This window comes from Bubalus bubalis, chromosome 17 (assembly GCF_019923935.1).
Source record: "Bubalus bubalis isolate 160015118507 breed Murrah chromosome 17, NDDB_SH_1, whole genome shotgun sequence".
Lineage (NCBI taxonomy): Eukaryota > Metazoa > Chordata > Mammalia > Artiodactyla > Bovidae > Bubalus > Bubalus bubalis.
Genome location: NC_059173.1, coordinates 20,308,351 through 20,329,722, shown reverse-complemented (window position 1 = coordinate 20,329,722; position 21,372 = coordinate 20,308,351). Strand labels below are relative to the sequence as shown.

Sequence of the window (21,372 nt, the reverse complement as noted above, 5' to 3'; positions counted from 1 at the left end):
ATGGTGTCTCTAAGAATGGGAAACAGTAGTCCAAGTAGTGGTTCTTTAATAGGCCAGAAACCAAAGCTAGTGAGGAATGAAAGTACTAGAAAAAAAAATGAAACATTTATTTTGTAAATGTCCTAATTCCCTTTGTACTGCAAATCTTTACAATTAGCCTGAGAGTAATCTATTTATTTTTGAAAAACCCTCAAGTAATTTTTATTACTATTAAGTTGTAATAAGTAGTAATATATGTGTGAATGCTTTAGATGCTTCTATAAGAACAGTTGAAGCTTAGACAACTTGAATTTATTATCCAAATTGCAAGAGATTAAATGTGGCTCATTTGCTCATACAGCAGCTGCTTTTGTTAAAGAGTTAAGGATACTGAGTAAGTTTTAAATATCTTTAAAGCCCCTTTGGCCTAAATTGTCATTGAATAACATTATTTAATATAATACCTTGAAATCACAAAGTCAAGTCTCTTTACAAACTTGATTCCTTTAGAAACAGGTCACATCTTGATTATTCTGAACAGTCTTTCTATCATCCTTTGAAAAAGATCTATTAAAGAATAGAAATCATAAGAACACAGTCCCTCAGCCTTCATAAGGCACTATTTACTTCTCTTTTGGTAAATTTTCTTTCTTCAATCCATGATAACTTAGGCTTCTTAATATCAGGTGTTGAACTTAATCAGATTTGTGTTGAGGAGGGAAATGAAAGTGAAGAAGCTACATGAACCATCAAGCCTCTGCGCCTGGTGCTGTATTGGTAGCTCTGTTCTTTTGAACCCGCACAGTATATCCTTGTTTGGTGTAATGGCATAAAAGCATTTGGAGACTGGACTGAAAGTTGCTTTTTTCATTGGAATAGGTTGGCAGAAAAGGAAAATGTTTTCATACATACTAGTTTCTTTTTTTTTGTTTCAACATTAACTGAAACTCAGTGGAGACTTTTTCACTTCTGATAAACTATGTATTTGTGGTGTGTATCTCAGTGGATTCACTGTCTTTTGCAACTGTGGATCAGTATTTGTTCAATGTAGCCCTGTGGTTCCCAGAATTTGCTGCACGTTAGAGTCATTAGGAGCTTCGGAAATCTGGGACTCCCTTGGTGGTCCAGTAGCTAAGACTCTGCACTCCCAATGTAGGGGGCCTGGGTTCGATCTCTGATTGGGAAACTAGGTTCCATATGCTGCAACTAAGATCTGGCGCAGCCAAATAAAAAAATTAAAAAAAATCTACTTACACCTGGCCACCAGCCCCAGATGGTCTGCCCTCATTGGTGTGGTTGTGACCTGTTACCAGGTGGTTTAGAAGCTCCTCCGGTGAGTCTTCTGGGCTGTAAAGCTTGAAACCAGTAATCTGGCCAAGTTTTCTTCCTCCATTCAGTGGAGAATCTGATGAGGAGCGGAAGGATCAGCTGAAGGTACTGTCTGAGAGATGCTGTTTGGGGTTAGGTCTTCCTAGTAGTCTGTTCTGCCTCTGGGGATCTCAATAGGGCAGAGGGTAAAGCTGTGACGAGGGCATGATGCTCTTTAAACTTTTCCTTTTCTTTGATCATCTCCTAAACAAGTGTTATTTTCCTATTTTTTTAAAGGTGAATTTGATATTTTTGATATTAAATCATTAGGGGAAATCAAGTTTCTTTAGTATGTCTGTTTTAAACAGCTTTCAGGTAACGGGGGTTGGTGAAACAAAGACACCACACCTGAATCGTACTTTTTACTTGCCTAATTCTCAAATTCTGTGGATTCACAAAAGTTGGAACTTTCCTCTTTATTTCATACTTTCTCATGTCTCTCATTTTTTTTTTCTTTTCATTTTCAGCCTAAATCTGGAGAATCTTTATGATCAGAATTCTCTTGGGATCCAATTTTCTTCTAATATAATATAGTTTATTTGGGGGTCTAGCTATTCTGAAGCACATCTTGAAATTGGATAGTGTTGAGCGCAGGGATTTTCTAAAGCTCCAGCCAGTCTTTGTTTCCTTGGTCCTTTGGGACAGACTGGCTGTTACCACTTTCCCAGCTGTGGCCTCCGTGTGGTTTTTCAGGTGCTTTAGACAGTTACTGATGAAGGTCCCGTGCTAGGCTGAGGCTGGTTTCTTGGGAAGGGCTTTCCTTGCACCATACGTTCCTTTCTCTTTAAAAATGGGCTGTTTTCTTCAGCCAATGCCTTATGGGCTGGAAGAGCAGCAGACGATTATGTGAGGTAAGCCCCCTCCGGCCAACGCAGTGTGCGTTGGCTTATCACTTTAGGATTTGTGTCTCAGAACCGGTGCAAAACAAAATATTTCACTGGGAATTTTTCACTTAGTCTTCTGCAGTCAGCTCTTTTCTGGTCAGTTAAGTTCAGATATGCAACAGAAATTCAAACAGATAGGAGTTGTAGAAGAGACATTTGATGAAAAAGAGGTTAAAAGTGGTGCCTTAGAAAGCTGTGCGTGCATACTCAGGCGTGTCCGACTCTTTGTGACCCTATGGACTCTAACCCACCAGGCTCCTCTGTCCGTGGGATTCTCTAGGCAAGAATACTGGAGTGGGTTGCCATGCCCTCCTCCAGGGGATCTTCCCAATCCAGGGATCGAACCGGTGTCTCTTATGTCTCCTGCATTGACAAGTGGATTATTTACCATTGGCTTCACCTGGGAATCTGAGGCGGCTAGAAAAAGAAGGCTGAGCGGAGATCCCCTTCTTGGTAGGGAGAACGTCAGCAGCTTTAGCATGCTTTTACTTTGGCAGTGGGTCCACGGGTGCTTCTAAGCAAATAGAGCCATGTACTTATAAACAGGAATTGAAAGTTTGGAGGTGGAACTGATAAAAATTCCGATGAAAATAATCTTTTCACATATCTGTTTGGAAACACAGATTTCTTGTGACAATGCCAGAGATATTGTAAGGAAATTTTAACTTGGAGTTTTTAATTAGAATTGAGGATAAGTAAGCATTTTTAACCTTTTCTGGTAACCAATTATTTGTATATAAGATATAGTCTACTGTTTAGAGTTCATGTTATTTTTGTGCAGTTTTCAGAGTTGATTTATTGCAGTCTTACTGATAAAAATGAACTATTACGGCTTTTACATTAATTTTTGTACTAAATGACTGTAATTCTAGGCACTTGAAATTTCTTTTGGAAATCGATGGCAAATTAGGAATTCGTTTTCATTCTGAACTCTTTTTAACACCTGCTTCCGGTTTCTTCTTCCAGCTCCACAGAGAATCAAAATAAACATTTGTAAATTACACAGGAATAGAAAATCCTTCACTGTTAATTCCTATCATTTTGCAATTATTGGAACCATGGGGAAAGCCAGGCTGACTTTCTCTGTGAAGCTCTGAAAGTTTCTCTGTGCCTGGGTTTGACACCTGGCTCATATTCCTTGGGTCAGCAGTTTGTGCCTAGCAATTTTAAACTGTCAACTGATGGCTTTCTTTCTTGATTTGTAGTCTGATTTCACTGCTGATACACATTGTAGAGCTTTTTACTTCAACAAACCAGATGAGGGTCCAAAATCTTGGATGTCTGATTCAGGAACAGGTATGATACTTGTTTTGTTTTCTGGCCTTACCCCTTGGCATGAGGGATCTTTGTTCCCCAATCAGGGATAGAACCTGTGCCCCCTGCAGTGGAAGCATGGAGTCCTAACCACTGAACCACATGGGAAGTCCCAATATTTACATTTTTAAGGAGTTTTTTCAAAATAGTAATGTGTGCGTTTCTCCTAGGGTGATAATCGTGTACTGTATACTAAAGGGGTTTCTAAGATGTATTGTGTGTTGTCTTATGTCTCTGCATCTGTAACTTCCTCACTTGCCTTAATTTGTGCTACAAGTTTTGAAAAGATAGAAGTGGTTTTTTTTTTTTTACAGTTATTTCAAATGGCTACAAAAATCATCTCAGAGTTTTCTCAGATATCCAAAGTGAATTAAGAAATTCAACTCCCCTGTGAGCCATTCTGTATTCTCCATGGTGAACGTATTTTAGTCTTAATGGCTTTACACACTAACTCCTTTTTCCACCATCCCACATCCGATTCAGGATGAATCAGCTTTGCCTGTGAAAGTTGCCAGACGCTAGCAACAGCCACCACCTCCCTGCTCTCATCCTTCGCAGAGCCTCATCACTTGCCCTATGGGCTCCCATGAGCCTCCTGACCAGCCTCCCTGCTTTCACCTTGCACCTTGCATCTGTTTTCAACACTGTAGCCAGTGGGATCCTTTGTAAGGACCGATCCGATCACGTGACTCCTCTGCATAAACCCTGCAGTGGGACTGCTATGTGCAGAATAAGAGCCCAGAGTTTGTCCTTATTCCCACAGGCCTACAGACATCTAGCCCTGCTGTTGGACCTGAGTGTCTCCTAGTCTCCCCTTTTCTCTGATTTAGCAGGGAGGCTTTTTACTCAAATATATCAGATGAATTCTCGTTTTAGGGCTTTTGTTCAGCTGCTTCCTGTACGTGGATGTTCTCCTCACTCCTTTTGGGGGGAACCTCCTCATACATGGCTAACACGGCCAACCTCAACCATCCTATTCAGTAAGAGCACCTGTCCTCCCTTCCACACACACTGCATCCTCCCTTACGCCCAATTTTTAAATTTTACCAGAGGAGAGTGCTTGCCACCTTCTGACATACTGTATATACACTGTAGTCTTTTTGCCTCCTCCCTGCAGCTAGCATAGTAAATGCTCAATAAGCATTTGAATCGTTAAGTTGTTTACATTGCTCCTGTATAAGTCTGTACTTTGCGTAAAGAAATTGTTGTCTTTTTAAAAAATATTTTAGGGACTTCCCTGGCCATCCAGCAGTTCAGACTTCACCTTCCAACACGGGGTGCAGGTTCGATCCCTGGTCAGGGAGCTAATCACACATGCCTCAGGTCCAAAAAACCAAAACATAAACAATATTATAAGCAATAAAGATGTTTAAAATGGTCCACATAAAAAAAAGTCTTAAATATTTATAGTTCAGTTTAAAATATTTTAATCATTAAGTTAGGACTCCTACATGGCAAGACATTTAAGTGAATTTTTTTTTTCCCTTCTAAATTCAATTTTCTGTATCCAGGTAGCCAAAACCTCCCATATTTAATTTTCTTTAGGTAGAAATAAGTTCTTCTAGAAAACACTATTATTCTTTTTCCTCACCTTTATCTATTCTGTGTATTTTTTCACATTAGGACTGACTTACTGGAAACTGGAGGAAAAGGACATGTATCACTCTTTGCCTGAGACTTTAGAGAAGACATTTGCACCAGCCTCCTCCACGGATATATCACCAAGCCAGGTAACTTAATAACACATGACACACATGTATATTTGTGTTACACAATTGTATACTGTTTCATTTATAAATTTTGTATTTTTAAATTTCTGATATACAGAAAAAAGGCATGGGCCTTAAATCATACCCGCCTGCTTTCAAATTTGGTCTCTATCATTCATTGCTTGTGTGATCTTAGGAAAATTACTTAAAAATGAAATTAAAAATGCCCAGTGTCATATGAAATTAAATGACATGGTTCTGTCCACTATTTTCAATGTAGTAAGTACACAGATAAACTTTTCCCGTTTCCAGACCTGGTTTTGATTTTCTACTCTGGTATAACCTCCCACTGATCCATTTTGTCATAATTAAGTTACTGTATTGATTTTCTTTGAGCAAGAAATGTAAATATTTTATTGACTTCAGAGCCAAGAAATAAAAATATCCAGTATGTGTATATCGATGTATATCGATATATATCTCTTTCTCTTCTGTGCTTAGATCAGGGGATGAGAAAATAGGTTGGAGGAAAGGAGAGATACGATTAAAGTAACCAGGAGAGCTGTAAACACAATGACAGGCGTAGATGGACTGGACAACATGGGACCAGCAGATCTGTGGACGTCTGAGTCCCAGAGAAGGTGGAGACCAGCACTCCATCCTTCAGGAAAGAAGTGAAAGAGACAGATAAACACACAGAAGGAAGGGCTGGGGAAGTGAGATTGAGGGGTCTGGGAGACTCAATGGGCTTTTCAGTTATAGGCTCACTGTGTGTGTTTTCTTGATCTGCAACATCTGTAAATGAACACTCTGTTTTGTTGACTCAAATATTAAGTACCCATCAGTTTTAAGCCTTCCTGCTTCCTATTCTACCAAGAAAAAAAAAATGCCATCAATTAGACTGATGCAATTCTTTCTTATCACTTAGAATTTATGTTTTATAGACTTAAACATATTTTTATCATCTATTTCTCATATATACTTAATGAAAAATATAAGTGAAGTAAATTGGTTGAAACGTCTTTACCTTCAGGGGCTTAACTCTTCACACTCTTCTCTTACGTCAGTGCTGGTTTCTGTGTTTTCCATACTCCATTTCCCTTGGGCCACCAAGAGCATTGGTGACTTTACATTTCTTTAAAAGAGAATGAAAAGCCTTGGTGCTGAGTTTCTACCTGGCTTAGTAGTTATGTAGGACTGACCTGTATTTCACCCTCAGATGAGGAATGTTGCTTAAGCAGCTGATTCACTGTCCCTTATATATTGGTTCTCAGGGATTCCAGCACAGGTTCAAATCACTAGGATTTTCTTCCAAGCTGCTGACACCTGTTTGGCCAATTTTGGTGGCTTTTTTATTTGCATATAAGCAGCCAGTGACAATTGTGTCACAGCTACTACTTGACCAAAGGCATTTGTAGGATATTGTTAATTATAAGAGGCATTCTCTGTTCAGAGATGTTAAAATATGACAAGAGAAATCGTAAAGGTAGTGAAAAGGGAGTTCCCTGGTGGTCCAGTGGTTGGGACTCCGTGCTCTTACTCCTGAGGACCTTGGTTCAATCCCTGGTTGGGGAACTAAGATCCAACAAGCCTTGTGGCATGGCAAAAAAAGAAGCAGTTCCTCGTATAGGGCTGTGTGTGCTCAGTCGTGTCTGACTCTTTGTGACCCCATGGACTGTAGCCTGCCAGGCTCCCCTGTCCATGGGACTTTACAGGTGAGAATACTGAAGTGGGTTTCCCTTTCCTTCTCGAGGGGATCTTGCCAACCCAGGGATCGAACCCATGTCTCCTGCATCAACAGGCAGATTCTTTACCACTGAGCCACCAGGGAAGCCCCAGTATAGGGCTACTTTCCCAGTGTTTCTCTAATATGCTGTTTTTGATCCATTCATTCATTTACCCATCTCTCTGTCCATCCATCCCTTCACCCATTCCAAGGTGAAAAAAGTCACTTTGTATTACTATGAGCCCTAAATAGAATAGTTGTAACTCTTCACCCAGGCCCCCGGAGTAGTTTTCTCAGGCTATAGCCAGAGCGGAAGAACTGCTGCTCAGCGTGGGCTTCAGCACTTGAAAAGGCTTCTGAGTTGTAGGTATATAAAAGTAAAATTTCAAAGTGGGGTTATAGAAATCGTTAATTTTAAAAGTTTACATTTAACAAATTAATGCCTTTAGTGGACACGCACAAAGTATAATTGTCTTTTTCACAAGCTAGTTAAGGGTTTATTAAAAAATATTAGTTCGTGGTGCTCGGCAGTCTTTGTGGTATCTGGAAATGGGACAGTTTAAAAGCTTAAAGCTGTATGACGACTGTGTTCTTTCAGTGCTTTCAATGTATCGCTCACTGAATCTGTAATATCATTTGAGAGAATGTCCACAGTTTAAATTTGAGGCCCAGAGTTAAATGGTACCCTGTCATGACCTACAGAAAGTCCCGTCTTGAGATAAGTTAGGCCCGGTGTGTTACTATTTGGAGCTGAGGCCTCTTTGTAATACTTCCAGTATAGCAAAGCCCTGATTTCAGTTGTGGAAGTTAGGATTGTATCTTCTTATTTTTATAACTAATTTAAAGGGGGTCTTATTTTCATTGGGTAACTTCTTTCTTAACACTTCTTGTTGTCTGTGGTGTGCTGTGCTTAGTCACTCAGTCATGTCTGACTCTTTGCGACCTCATGGACTGTAACCCGCCACGCTCCTCTGTCCATGGAGATTCTCCAGGCAAGACTCCTGGAGTGGGTTGCCATGCCCTCCTCCAGGAGATCTTCCCAACCCAGGGATCAAACGCAGGTTTCCCACATTGCAGGCAGATTCTTTACCATCTGAGGCACCAGGGACTGCCAGCTCTTAAACGTGAATGTATCTACAGAGCGAGGCAACTCCACTCTTGACACTCTTGACTTGTTCCTTCAAGTCACAGGAAATAAATCTGGCTGGAAGTTTTCTTGTCCCGCTTCATTCACTCATTATGAAGTCTTTTCTTTAGAACTTGGTTCTTATTTTAAGTAAGGAGATTACCACGGATTTTATTCTTTGAAAGTGTTCTTAGGGTTTTAAATATCTTAGGTTAAAATTATCCCATTAATATTTATAAGTAACAGGTAATGGGGAATGACTTCTAAACTCTTATTATAAATCTGATGGTCTAGCATCTTGGTTTATTTTAAAATTTTCAAAAAACCTTTTTATGGTGCTGATCTTGATATCAGGAAAGTAAACTTTTTTCATCATTGATTCATTGATAATATTTGAATAATTTTGTTTCGTATCTTTAAGTCTAATACTAGTAATGAGATGAAGCCACCATCACTGAAGGATATTTATCATAAAAAACAAAGGGAAAACAAGCAGTTACCTGAGAGGAATCTCACTTCTGCTTCCAACCCAAATCATCCGCCAGAGGTAAAGTTGTCAGCACTGCTGGGTGAAAATAAAAGATGCTTCATGACTTTAACTCGCATCTTGAGCTTCTTTTCCCTAGGAGATCTAAAGCCTACTCACTTAAACAAACAAACAAACCTGCGCTGAGAGAGAGAAAGCTTACTGTTCTTTGTCTTATTTCTAGGTACTGACTCTGGACCCAACCTTACACATGAAGCCAAATCAGCAGATTTCAGGGATTCAACCACATAGCTTTTTGAATGCTCTTGATGACAGAATATCCTTTTCACCGGACTCTGTTCTAGATCCTAGTCTCTCTAGTCACTCTGACATAGACTTGTTTTCACAAGCAAGTCATATCACTTCTCAGTTATCTGGTTTCCCAAAATATCCTACAGATGCAAAAGTTTTGCCAGTGGACTCTTGGAAAAATCAGGGATTCCGAAATGAGAGTAGAACCAGTTCCACGTTTCCTTCAGTATATACCGTTGATAGTAACGACATCTCAGTCAGCACTGTAGATGAAGAAAACCCTGTCCTGGGACTGCCTGTCTCAGTCAGTCAGTCCCAGCTTCCAGGTACAGCCAATGGTGTCCCAGAATGCATTTCACTGACTTCCCTGGAGGATCCTGTGGTATTGTCTAAGTATGTACATCTGCGAATGGCTTGTAATGTTAATAGATATTCTCTAATGTCTGCTTAAATGATGAAAATTGTTTTTATTGAACTTCAGTAATACATAAAAATTAAAATAAGGTAGACTGTCTAAAAAATCTTTTTTTGCTTTATTATTAATAGCTGTCAACTTGTAGATTAATCTCATACTTTCTATAGGTGTATAAAGGGAAAAGGCTGTACTTTTGATTATGAGAATGATTGTGTTCTTGTTTTTTCCTATTGAGAGAGTGAGGAGATGCTTTCTAAATATTTTTTCTTCTCACCAACAGGATTAGACAGAACCTGAAGGAAAAGCATGCGCGACACATAGCAGACCTTCGAGCTTACTATGAATCAGAAATAAATAGTTTGAAACAGAAACTGGAGGAAAAAGAAATTTCTGCAGCTGAAGACTGGAAGAAAACCAATCAAATTCTTGCTGACAGGTAAAACTTGTAATTTAACTGTAAAGTTAGTGTTTCTCCAATTTGGATATATTGTTTTACCCAAAGCATAATATATTGTGATGATAAAACATTTTGAAAGCACATAATTTCCATTTGAAATTTTTCAGAGAAACATGTTTGCCTAAGTAATTATTTTTAAAGATTTGAGCCATCCTCTTACAAAATACTGAAAATTGATGAGGACATTTGTTTCATATGGGCAAAGTACTGAGACAGTTGAGCAGATTTTGTATATGTAAAGGAATGTCATTTTGTCCTGTATACTTATTTCCTAATAAGTCTGTGGCTGATGTCCTTTTTTCTGACCCAGATATGCATAGCTTTAACCTAGCCACTCATGCACCTGTGGAAATAATTATCTCATTTAAAAAAACCATAGGCACACAGGAGCATGGTCTTATATTAAGAACAGCTTTCCGCTTAGTTTAGAGATACTAGTATTAATAACAGCATACCTTGCAACATACTTTACAAATGAAATTAAACAGATTGGAAACTGAAGGGTGGCTTCCCTGGTGACTCAGTGGTAAAGAACCCACCTGCCAGTGCAGGGTACGATCCCTGATCCAGGAAGACCCCGCATGCTGAGGAGCAACTAAGCCATAAGCCCTTGTGACACAACTATCGATCCTGTGCTCTGGAGCCGGGAGCCACAACTACTGAAGCCGTTGTGCCTAGAGCCCCGAGGGTAGCCCCTGCTTGGCAGAACTAGAGGAAAACCCACACAGCAACAAAGACCCAGCACAGCCAAAAACAAATACATAAAATTATTTTTTAAAAAAGAAAGAAAACTGATAGGGTCTAGATGACAGTAAATAATCCTTCTTTAGGGCAAAGAAGACAAAGCTCCTTGAGAATAATTATGAGGGAGCTGAAATCTTCTGGTCCAGTTAACAGTCTCACTTGCAGAATTTGAGTAAAACGAGCTTTATACCAGTGTGTGGTTGCTGTGGTAGTTAACATGCTGTCTTAATCCATCCTGGTCATTTCTATTGCTTCTATTTTGCTGTTGGTGGTGGGGGTGGGGTCCAGTGGCAGACAGAAGTAGTTTGAAAAGACCAATGGGAAAAAAAAAACAAACTAGTTTTAGGTTTTCTAGGATGAAAAGAAAAGAGTAGATAGCAGGCTAGGGAAGCTGGTTCTTGTCTGTGTGTGTGTGTGGTTTTTAGGAAGGCACAGATGACCACAGGTACTTCCGGTTGGAAATCAGAAGCCTGACAGAAGCGACCAGTAGGCCTTATTAGGTCAAAGAAAAGGTGCCAAAGAAGGCACAAAGTAAAGGGGAACTAGTTAAAATATTGTTATGTCTGGAACCCCTCAGAGTCATGAGAGGATGGAGGAGCAGCCTGGAAGTCAGTGTCTTACATAAATGAAAGTGTTAATAACAACAGCAGTCTAGGCACTGGAGTCAATGTGCCTGTAACATGCAAATGAAGAGCAATGCATTTTTGCCTCTTCCACTGCCCCCAAAGGATTTGGTTTGGCCTGAGGTTATTTAGAGAGAAATCTTTTACCTAAGACAAAAACTAATAATTACGTTGGCAGTATACGTAGCAGTTTTTTTCAGACTTTAAAATTGCGAATTGGGAGCTCCAGTTGGGGCCATTAACACTTGTCACACAGTTGTAACTTAGGGGGTGAGCTCTTTGGCATATTAGAATTAGTGTGGTAATTAAAACAGAAAAATAACAGCACACCTACAGTTGACTATTCAGTGAATGTATTATTATTTGCCTGTTTCATCAACAGTTTTATCAGTATTTCATTTCCGCAAGGCTTTGATGCTTTTGTTGTTCAGTTGCTCAGTTGTGTCGACTCTTTGGGACCCCATGGACTGCAGCACGCCAGGCTTCCCTGTCCTTCACTATCTCCTGCAGTTGGCTCAGACTCATGTCCACTGAGTCAGTGATGCCATCCAACCATCTCATCCTCTGTCATCCCCTTCTCCTCCTGCCTCAGTCTTTCCCTGCATCAGTGTCTTTTCCAGTGAGTCAGCTCTTTATATCAGGTGGCCAAAGTATTGGAGTTTCAGCTTCAGCATCAGTCCTTCCAATGAATATTCAGGATTTATTTCCTTTAGGATTGACTGGTTTGATCTCCTTGCTGTCTTATCCAACACCACAGTTCAAAACCATCAATTCTTGGCCCTCAGCCTTCCTAATGGTCCAGCTCTTACATCCATACATGACTACTGGAAAAATCACAGCTTTGACTAGATGGACCTTTGTTGGCAAAGTAATGTCTTTGCTTTTTAATAGGTTTTCTAGGTTTGTCATAGCTTTTCTTCCAAGGAGCACGCATCTTTTTACTTCATGCCTGCAGTCACCACCTGCAGTGATTTTGGAGCCCAAGAAGATAAAGTCTATCACTGTTTCCATTGTTTCCCCATCTATTTGCCATGAAGTGATGGGACTGGATGCCATGATCTTAGTTTTTTGAATGTTAAGTTTTAAGCCAGCTTTTTCACTCTCTTCTTTCACCTTCATCAAGAGGCTCTTTAGCTCATCTTCGCTTTCTGTCATTTAGGGTGGTGTCATCTGCATATCTGAGGTTATCAATGCATAGTGGATAGGAACCTGAACTCTGGAGCCAGACTGCCTTGCTTGGAATCCTAGTATGGCTCAGGAGGAACTTGACCTCCGTGTCTCTGTATTCACATTTGTAAAGTGGGAATGATAGCAATCCTGACTCACAGGATTGTGAGGATGAATGCAAAGTGCTTAACATAGACTGAGTATGTAGCCAGTGTCCAATAAATACTAGCTGTTATTCACAATGCATCATTGAACACTGAGTCAAAATGGTAACCGAATTCTTCTGTGTATTTTGTTATGTTCAGGTCCTATGATAATTAGCTTTACAAAGAATGTCCTTCATTATAAGAATAATGACATTCATGCTAATTTGAAATAATATAGAAAGATATAATATGAAGTCTTTCTACCCATCTTCTGTTCTCACATCCTAGACTTAATTTTTTGCATCCTTTTAGAAATAATGTATGTGCATGTATAAATTTTTTTCATGACAAAGATTGAGCTGTTTTATGCAGTCGTCTGTATCACATTACGTGTACAGTTCACTGGCTTTGTGCCTTCCCATTGTTGGGCTGCCATCACCAGTATCCATTTCCAGAACTTGTTTTAGCCTGCAAATCTGTCCATCTGTACTCATTAAACAATAACTCCCCATGACCCCTCCCTCCAGCCCCGGCAACCAGCATTCTACTTTGTCTCTATTAATTTGATGCTTCTGGGTACCTTGTATAAATGGAATCACAGTATTTGTCCTTTTGCGTCTGGTTTATTTCATTCAGCATACTAAGTCCTTGAGGTTCATCCATGTTGTAGCATGTGTCAGAGTTTTTCTTCCTTTTTAAGCCTGAATAATACTCCATTGCATGTATACACACACACATACACACTGCTTTTTGTTTATATCCGTTCATCCCTTGGTGGACACTTAAATTGCTTCCATCTTTTGGCTATTGTGAATTATGCTGCTGTGAACCTGAATATACAAAAACCTGTTCATATCTTGCTTTTTTCACCTAATAATTCTTCAAGATTTTTTCATATCATTTTTAATATTCCCTGAATGCTATAATATCAGGTTCATTGGGATATATTTTACTAAAATGGCATCCTTAGTCTTGGCTAACATTGGAAAATTTGTTTTATGTAATATACTAGAGAATCAGATTTTTCTAACACTTTTAAGAGAAAGGATATTGCTTTTGATTGTTTTGTTTCAATATGTTTTTTTAGATGTGGCCAATTAGAGAGTGCTCTGAATGAAGCTACTAGTCGTGTGAGAACACTTGAAAGTAAGAATAACTTACTGGAAAGAGAAGTGGTAAGTATGGTATTTTTGGTCGTTGTTCTAGTGGCTAAATGTTTAAAAATGTAAGCTTTTTTATTTATTGAACTTTAGAGACAAATGAATATTTTCATAAAAGCATTATATGTTGCTTGTCTTCTCCTTTAGGATTTCTTGTTAAGATTCCGTTTTGAATGCTGCTGGCTTCATATGATAACTACAAATTTTAGCCTTTAAAATTTTTATTTTTTAATTGGGATAATTTGGACATTATAAAACTCATGCTTTTAAAGTGTACAATTCAGTGGGTTTTAGTATATTTACAAATTTATGCACCTTTCACCATAATTAATTTTATAAGTTTTTTCTGCCTTAAAAAGAAATCCCAAACCCCTTTAGCCATCCCCACCATTCACATACACACTCTTTTCAGCCATAAGCAGCCATTACTCTGCTTTCTGCTTCTATGAGTTTACCTATTCTGGGTATTTGGTGTAGATGGAATCATATCATATGTGACCTTGTGTGTCTGGCTGCTTTCCCTTGGCATCAGGTTTTCAAGGTTTATCCATAGGGTAGCATGGGCCAGTATGTCACTCTTTCATAGTTGAGTAGTACTCTGTGGTATGGCTACGCCACATTTTGTTTATCTATCCATCAGGTGATAGGTGGGTTGTTTTCACTTTTTGGCTATTATAAATGATAGTGCTGTGAACATGTGTATACAAAATTTTATATGGACATATTTTCAGTTTTTTAGATATATAAGTAGGAGTGCTTAACCTTTTCCTCTTAAATAACTTGTTTTTTTTCCCCCATGCACTGCCAAGTTTTGTTCTTCTGTGTGTAATTTTACAAACAATGTTTTGCTGGAAAATGCCAGTTATATTCTAGACATTATTTCTGTGTCTTGGATGTTTATTTAGTTATCTTTGTCTCCTCCTAAACTGTGGCTTCCCATTTGGTTCAGTGGTAAGGAATTTGCCTGCAGGAGATGTGGGTTCGATCCCCTGGGTCAGGAAGATCCCCGGAGGAGGAAATGGCAACCCACTTCAGGATTCTTGCCTGGAAAATCCCATGGACAGAGGAGGGAGCCTGGCGGCTACAGTCTATAGGGTTGCAAAGAGTCAGACACAACTGAGTGACTGAGCATGCATGCACATGCATGCACCTCCTAAACTATAAACTTCATGAAGTCAGGGACAGTTCTGTTAATCTTACATTTCTAGCACCCTAGTAACCTGGTGCCCGGTGGATTTGCAGTTAATGATTATTGAATGAAGATTAACAGATCAGATGCATTTTGAATTTTCTTTTATTTTCATTATGAGACAATATGGTAAGAAATGCTTTTTTTCCCCCTATAAATATTAATGGGAGGCAAAAAATTCCAGTTTTGCTCTCAGAATCAGCTTCCTGATAGTCATGGTGATTTTTTTCCTCTTTAAAGTGGTCTATATGTGAGTCCTGGAATCAGAATGCCTCAGTGCTTTTCTGTATATTATTCTGTAGGGTAATCCTTTCTAGTCTCCATTCCTAGGATATAACAGAATATCAAATGTGTTTATTTCCATTTATATGTTTTTATATTTTAGTGTCTGCAGTTTATTAGCTGCTATTGAGACCTCTGTTTGTTTGTTTGTTTTTAAATTATTATTATTGAAAACAACGTATTATCCTTGTCTTTGTTTTGTAGAGTGATTTCAGAGAACGCTTCAATGCAGCCAGCAGTGCCTCCAAAATTCTGCAGGAACGAATTGAAGAAATGAGAACAAGTAATAAAGAAAAAGACAATACCATTATTCGACTGAAATCTAGACTTCAGGATTTGGAAGAGGCATTTGAGAATGCTTACAAACTCTCAGATGATAAAGAAGCAAGACTAAAACAAGAAAACAAAATGTTTCAAGATGTAAGTGACAATGATAACTCAGTTCTGTGGTTGGCTAAAAGTAGATTCAGGTTTTGTAGTCTTACAAGCTGTTATGACATATTTCACGTTTGTTTTCGCTTTACATGACTTTGCTGTTGCTGCAAATATCTGTATACCTTTCTGGTCGAGTCGGTTGGGTCTTATCTTGAAACAGGAAGTCAGGGCTTTCAGAACTATGGTGTCACTCCCACGCCTTTCGGTCTCTAGCAGGGCAGCTTTTGAGTGGTCTTAAATCAACATCTGTGTGTCTGGAAGGTAAAATGAACCAGATTTAGAAGAGGCTTGATATAATTTTTCATTTTGATTTAATTTCATTTAAAATTTAGAATTGTATCACATTAAAGATGGATTAAGTTTCAGGTTTTTTTGGTTTAAGTTTTTATTAATATTTTTGTGACAGTACATAAAAAATCTGAAAGTATTTCCGGCTGTTGAAATTTTCTTTCTGGTAGCTTTAGATTTGATTCTTGCTGCTTTGTTTTTTAACATTTATTTTCATGAAGATAATACATATAAATGGTTTAAGTGGTCAAATTTCAAATGAGAAACAGCATATTCTCTCCACCTCTTCCTAACTTGTAATCCTCTATCCTAGAGGTCATTATTTTCAGCCCTTTCAGTTATTTCTTCTGAAATTTTGCTCCCTGTTTCTAAATAATAAACTTACATTTCTCTTTTCTTTTACCTGTCAGTCTCAGATGTTACATATTGACTTCCTTCTGTGCAAGATCACTACAGTTTAGCTGCCTTTCACCATTGGCTCCCAAACACTTGTCCCCCTCTTTCCAGTGTGATTAAATTGATTCTAAGAAGCTTATTTTTTACATTTGAACAACTCTGAAATTGGAATACATTTTTACACTATAGTGTCTTATTTTAATTGGCAGCGTTTTTTCCTCTTAGCATTTTATGACTGTGCAGGGTCTTCACTGCTGCGTGGGCTTTCTCTAGTTGTGGAGAGTGAGGGCTACTCTCTACTTGCGGTGCATGGGCGTCTCACTGCGGTGGCTTCTCTTCTTGCATCGTGCAGAGTTTAATAGTTGCAGCTCTCGGGCTCCAGAGTGCAGGCTCCGTAGTTGTGGCACTCAGGCTTAGCTGCCACATGGCATGTGGGATCTTCCCGCACCAGGAATTGAACCAGTGTTCCCTGCATTGCAAGGCAGATTCTTAACCACTGGACCACGAGGGAAGCCCCCTCTTAGTATTTTAGTAAATATTAAATAGTACGATTTCTGATCAGTGGTATCTTAGATTTTAAATACAATATATTATTTATAGGTGGATTAGAATTCAGTATTTCTTATGTCTATATAAATATTTTTCAGAGCTAAACTGCAATGTTCAGTGATTTTATTTCCTTTCTCTTCCAACTTTTATTATATTTTTCCTTAATTTAGTAATTGCTTTATTTTTAATCTGCTTAGTTTTGTTTTGTTTTTTTAAACATGCATAGCACTTCCTTTCCCCTTGCCTGCCTCCCTAGTATCCTTGCTTCAGTCTGAACTGATTGCTCTGAGGTTTGATACACAGATTTGTAGGGCTTGCCCTTGTCATCATCCTGGGAGTTGTCTTTCCTTCTTTTCTGTACTGCATCTGTCATTTTGTATAGGTTCTACATCTTCTGTTTTGCTAGTGTACATCTCCTGAAAAAAAGAAGCATGAAACAAATTTTGAGGTCTTCCATATCTGAAAATGTTTATAGTTACAACCCCACTTTATATTTAAAAAAAAAAGTTTTATTTTTTAGAAATAGTTAGAATTACAGAAAAACTGAGGAGACAGTAGAGTGTCCCCATATGCCCCACACCATTTCCCCTGTTTTTGACATCTTGGATTTGTGTGGTGCCTTGGCCACAATTAATGAGCATTTTGATGCATTATTAATAAATTCAACGGTTTATTTAGATTTCCTTGTTTTCTTCCTCATGTTCCTTTTCTGCTCCAGGACTCCCTCCAGGAGACCAGGTCACATTTAGCCATCCCATCTGCATAGCTTCCTCTTGGCCGTGGCAGTTTCTCAGACGTCCCTCCTCTTTCATGACCTTGACAGTTTTGAGGACTGGGCAGGTGTTTTGCAGGATGTCCTTTGAGAGTTGACTGATGTTTTTCTCATCATCAGACCGGGGGTTATTAGGAGGAAAATCATAGAAGTAAAGTATCGTTTTCAGCATGTCGTATCAGCAAGCACTATGTTTTTTATTCTTTTACAGTCATTTTAGTAAAGTTTCAGGGGGGCGTGTGTATGAACACTCTCTTCAGTGTGCTGTATTTTATTAGAACTTTATATTGTTTGGTTATTATTATTCTTAATGTATTGATAGTATAATTTTAGTGTGTGTGAGTACATGAGCTCCTAGTTTTTAAAATTTCTTGTACTTTTTAACATAACATCAGACTTACAGAAAGTTGCAAAAATTGTATAAAGAATTTCCATATACCCTTCACCTAGATTCTGAATAACATCTTATGTGTTTTATCATTCTGTCCACATGTAGTTAAATGATTGAAAAAAATATTTTTCCTAAGCCATTTGAGAGTAAGTTAGAGATATAATGCACCTTTATCTCTAAATACTTCGAGGTATATGTCTTAAGAACAAAGACAGTCTTTTATATAACTGTAGCAAAATTAGGAAATTAACATTAGTACGGTAATCTTTTGAGAGGGTGAAGTAGGAAAGGATAGCTGTGGCAGGCAAAGGGAGACACACTGGGCTTCTGCCTCAAAAACTATGTGTTTCCCAGTACAGTACTCTTATTTAATTTATATGCTCCATTCAATTTTTGTGAATTATACTATAAATGTTAGTTATACCAAAATGTTAGTTATACTTTTGGTATAAAGAGATAACAGATCTCTTTTCCCTTGTTCAGGATGTGATCCAAGGCTACATACTGCATTGAGTTGTCATATCTCTTTTATCTCCTTTAATCTGGAGCAGTTCCTCAGTTTTTGTTTTTCTTTTATAACCTTCAAATTCTTTGAAGATCACAGACTATTTTATAGAACTGTGCCTTCTAACATGATCGCTCCTAGCCACATGTGACTGTTTATTTTTGGCCACACTGTGCAGCTTATGGGAGGCCTGACCACTGAACCACCAGGGAATTCCCTCATTCATCTCTTTTTTTTCCTTTTTTGTTTCTGCTTTTTTTAATTGCCTTGAATCTGAAACAATGTGTTAACATCGTCCTTTCATGACACTAGCATCTTTGAAGAGTATGGGCAGTGATTTTATAGGTTTTTATAGACTCCACTGATGTTATAATATTTAATCTTGTGATGCAATTCTTTTGTTTTTCCTTGTAGCTTTTAGGAGAGTATGAGTCCCTTGGAAAAGAACACGAAAGAGTAAAGGTAATGGTCAATGATTCATGTTCTGAACTTCCTGTGGGGCAGACGCATCAGTTTGGAAGTCAGGAGATCTGACTGTCTCCTTTTTTTCTCCCCTCCTTTGTGCCCATCTGGCTATTTGAACTAGACTTATCCTCTCTGTGTCAGTATCCTTATTTCCAAATATCTGCCCTTTAACTCACAAGTTTGTTAAATTTGTTAATTTAAAAAATATTTATTGAATAGTTGCTTCATTTGAGATGAGATGAAGTTTTTAGGAGTGTAAAATACCATACAAATGCACATAATTAATACTATTTAGATATAAAGTTTTGTGATGCAAAACAGTAGCTTTTTGTGGGGTTGAGTAATCTATATTTGAATTCTTATAATTAAAACTCTGGGATCTACAATTTCTAATTCACTGAAACGCCACAATAAGTAAGTGAGGTTCAAGTAATTCTGTTGCATAAAATGCAGGGTTGTGATTATCCAAGGTTAATGAAAAGGCCAGCACAGCTTGGTAGCCAGGATGTCTGGGGTTTCAGGGACTAGTCGTTAACAGCTGAAATCTCATCATTACAGGTTTTAGTTTTTCCATTTACTGAGGTTTCAGTCAGTTTGTGTTTAAAAATGTTAATTTTGACTGTTTCTAATCAAGCAAAGCTTAATAGGCTTTATTTATTAAAAAGGGGCCATACCCTTTTTACAGCCATACCACCTTGAACATGGCAGATCTCATCTGATCTCGGAAGCTAAGCAGGGTTGGGCCTGGTTAGTACTTGGATGGGGCTTCCCTGGTGGCTCAGATGGTAAAGCATCTGCCCGCAACACAGAAGACCTGGGTTCGATCCCTGGGTCGGGAAGATCCGTTGGAGAAGGAAATGGCAACCCACTCCAGTATTCTTGCCTGGAAAATCCTATAGATGGAGGAGCCTGGTAGGCTACAGTCCATGGGGTCGCAAAGAGTCAGACATGACTGAGTGACTTCACTTTACTTCACTTTTATTGAAAAGGGAACTTACACACAGCTGTTTGATTAAACCAGTGTTTGCTGTCTCATTTTTTCCTTTGTGTTATGTGTATTTTCTCTGGTTGATGCCAGACTTGCTGATTATGCATAATTTTCTTTATAGTTCTCTTTTGGTGTAGTCTTAGATTCGTTTTATATTATGCATCTTAAGAGGAATACATCTAAATATTTGTCTTCACTTATCTGAATTTTTTTCTTTATTTTCATAGGATACATTAAATATAACTGAGAACAAATTGCTTGATGCACATACTCAGATTTCTGATTTGAAAAGGTAAAATCTATTATCTTACTAATAAGCTAAAACCTTTTAATTGTTCTTTCAGCCCTTAAATATGTGTCTAGATTGAAAATGATGGGAAAGAAAACCCTTTCTTAAGGATTTTTAAGCACTTTGAGATTAGATTTTATCTTCATCTTCCCATCACCCGGAAATACATTTGATTTTAGCCGAAGATTTTAAAATAATTAGAATACATCGGCGGCTGTGCCCGCAAGGTGTGCCTGTGCTTAAACATTATGCATTTTCTTAGCATAGGTAAAGCGTAAGTGCTACTAAGTCATTGAAAAGAATTTTAGGAAGTAGTCTAATTCACTGAATTATTTTTGTGCTCCAAAAAGAAATTAGTATTCACACCAATTTTGTGGTTATATATTTCTTAAAGACCAGGTTCGGGGACTTAATCATGATCTGATTTGCTTAATTAGGTAAGGCACAGTGTGTAAATGGTCCCTATGGCCATGATTAGATATTTCTAATTGGCTTCAGAGTGTATTTTTGTGTTTGGAGATTAATGATGTCCCTTATTTAGAGATTTTACCATACACTTAAGGACTTCTCATTGGAAAAAACAGAAGTACTGGGTAGCTTTCTTGTCTGCTCAAGTCTTTTCTGTGAAGTGTTCAATTCTAGGGATAGTTTTGTTATCAGATTGGTATACACAATCAGCCTTGTTAGAGCTTTCTTTCTCAAACCTTCCCTGCAACAGAGTAGGTAAGACTCTAAATTTGGAAGATGAGATAAAGACATATTCAAAAGTTTTAAAAGAACAGAAAGAATGCATAGATAAGCCTCAAAATAATTAATTGTCCATAGTACTTATTTTCTGTTGGTGAACTTGAAGATAAGCTGTTATTCTGAGCATGGCACAAATTAGATGAGCTGCCTGTAAGTTGAGAGTTGTTCAGAAAGCAAGTTCTTGTTAATAGGGCTGCTTTGGATGGCAAGCCTGCTTCCTCTTTTGTGAGAGCCTAACCTGTGTATATTTTGTACAAGTCACATACCTGTTAGAATTAAACATCTCTTGCAGTTTATTTGCAAATTGCAGTTTATTTGATTGCTAGAATTTTATTTTTATTTAATTTGTACTGTTTTATCTGTAGTCAAATTTCTAAATTTTTTTCTACTTGCTGTATTAAATGCATTTGTTGTTCCCTTTTCCTTTAGTTATAGCATATGAAATACTCCTTTGTAGGATTTTTTTCTATTTGCCTTTCT

At 38.1% G+C, this 21,372-nt stretch overlaps 1 protein-coding gene across 12 annotated transcripts in view; it reads left to right on the top strand.

Moving 5' to 3' along the window:
* Positions 1–21,372, top strand: part of MPHOSPH9 (M-phase phosphoprotein 9) — a 52,315-nt gene that overhangs the window by 14,120 nt on the left and 16,823 nt on the right. For 6 of the 12 annotated variants that reach the window (XM_044930260.2, XM_006041421.4, XM_006041420.4 and 3 more), the window contains 9 exons: positions 3,437–3,527; positions 5,169–5,275; positions 8,528–8,653; positions 8,817–9,277; positions 9,580–9,735; positions 13,524–13,611; positions 15,272–15,487; positions 18,818–18,865; positions 20,084–20,148. In XM_044930260.2, the coding sequence (XP_044786195.2) occupies positions 3,437–3,527; positions 5,169–5,275; positions 8,528–8,653; positions 8,817–9,277; positions 9,580–9,735; positions 13,524–13,611; positions 15,272–15,487; positions 18,818–18,865; positions 20,084–20,148 (1,358 nt within the window). The other 6 variants (XM_044930265.2, XM_044930262.2, XM_044930264.2 and 3 more) reach the window with 6 other exon arrangements.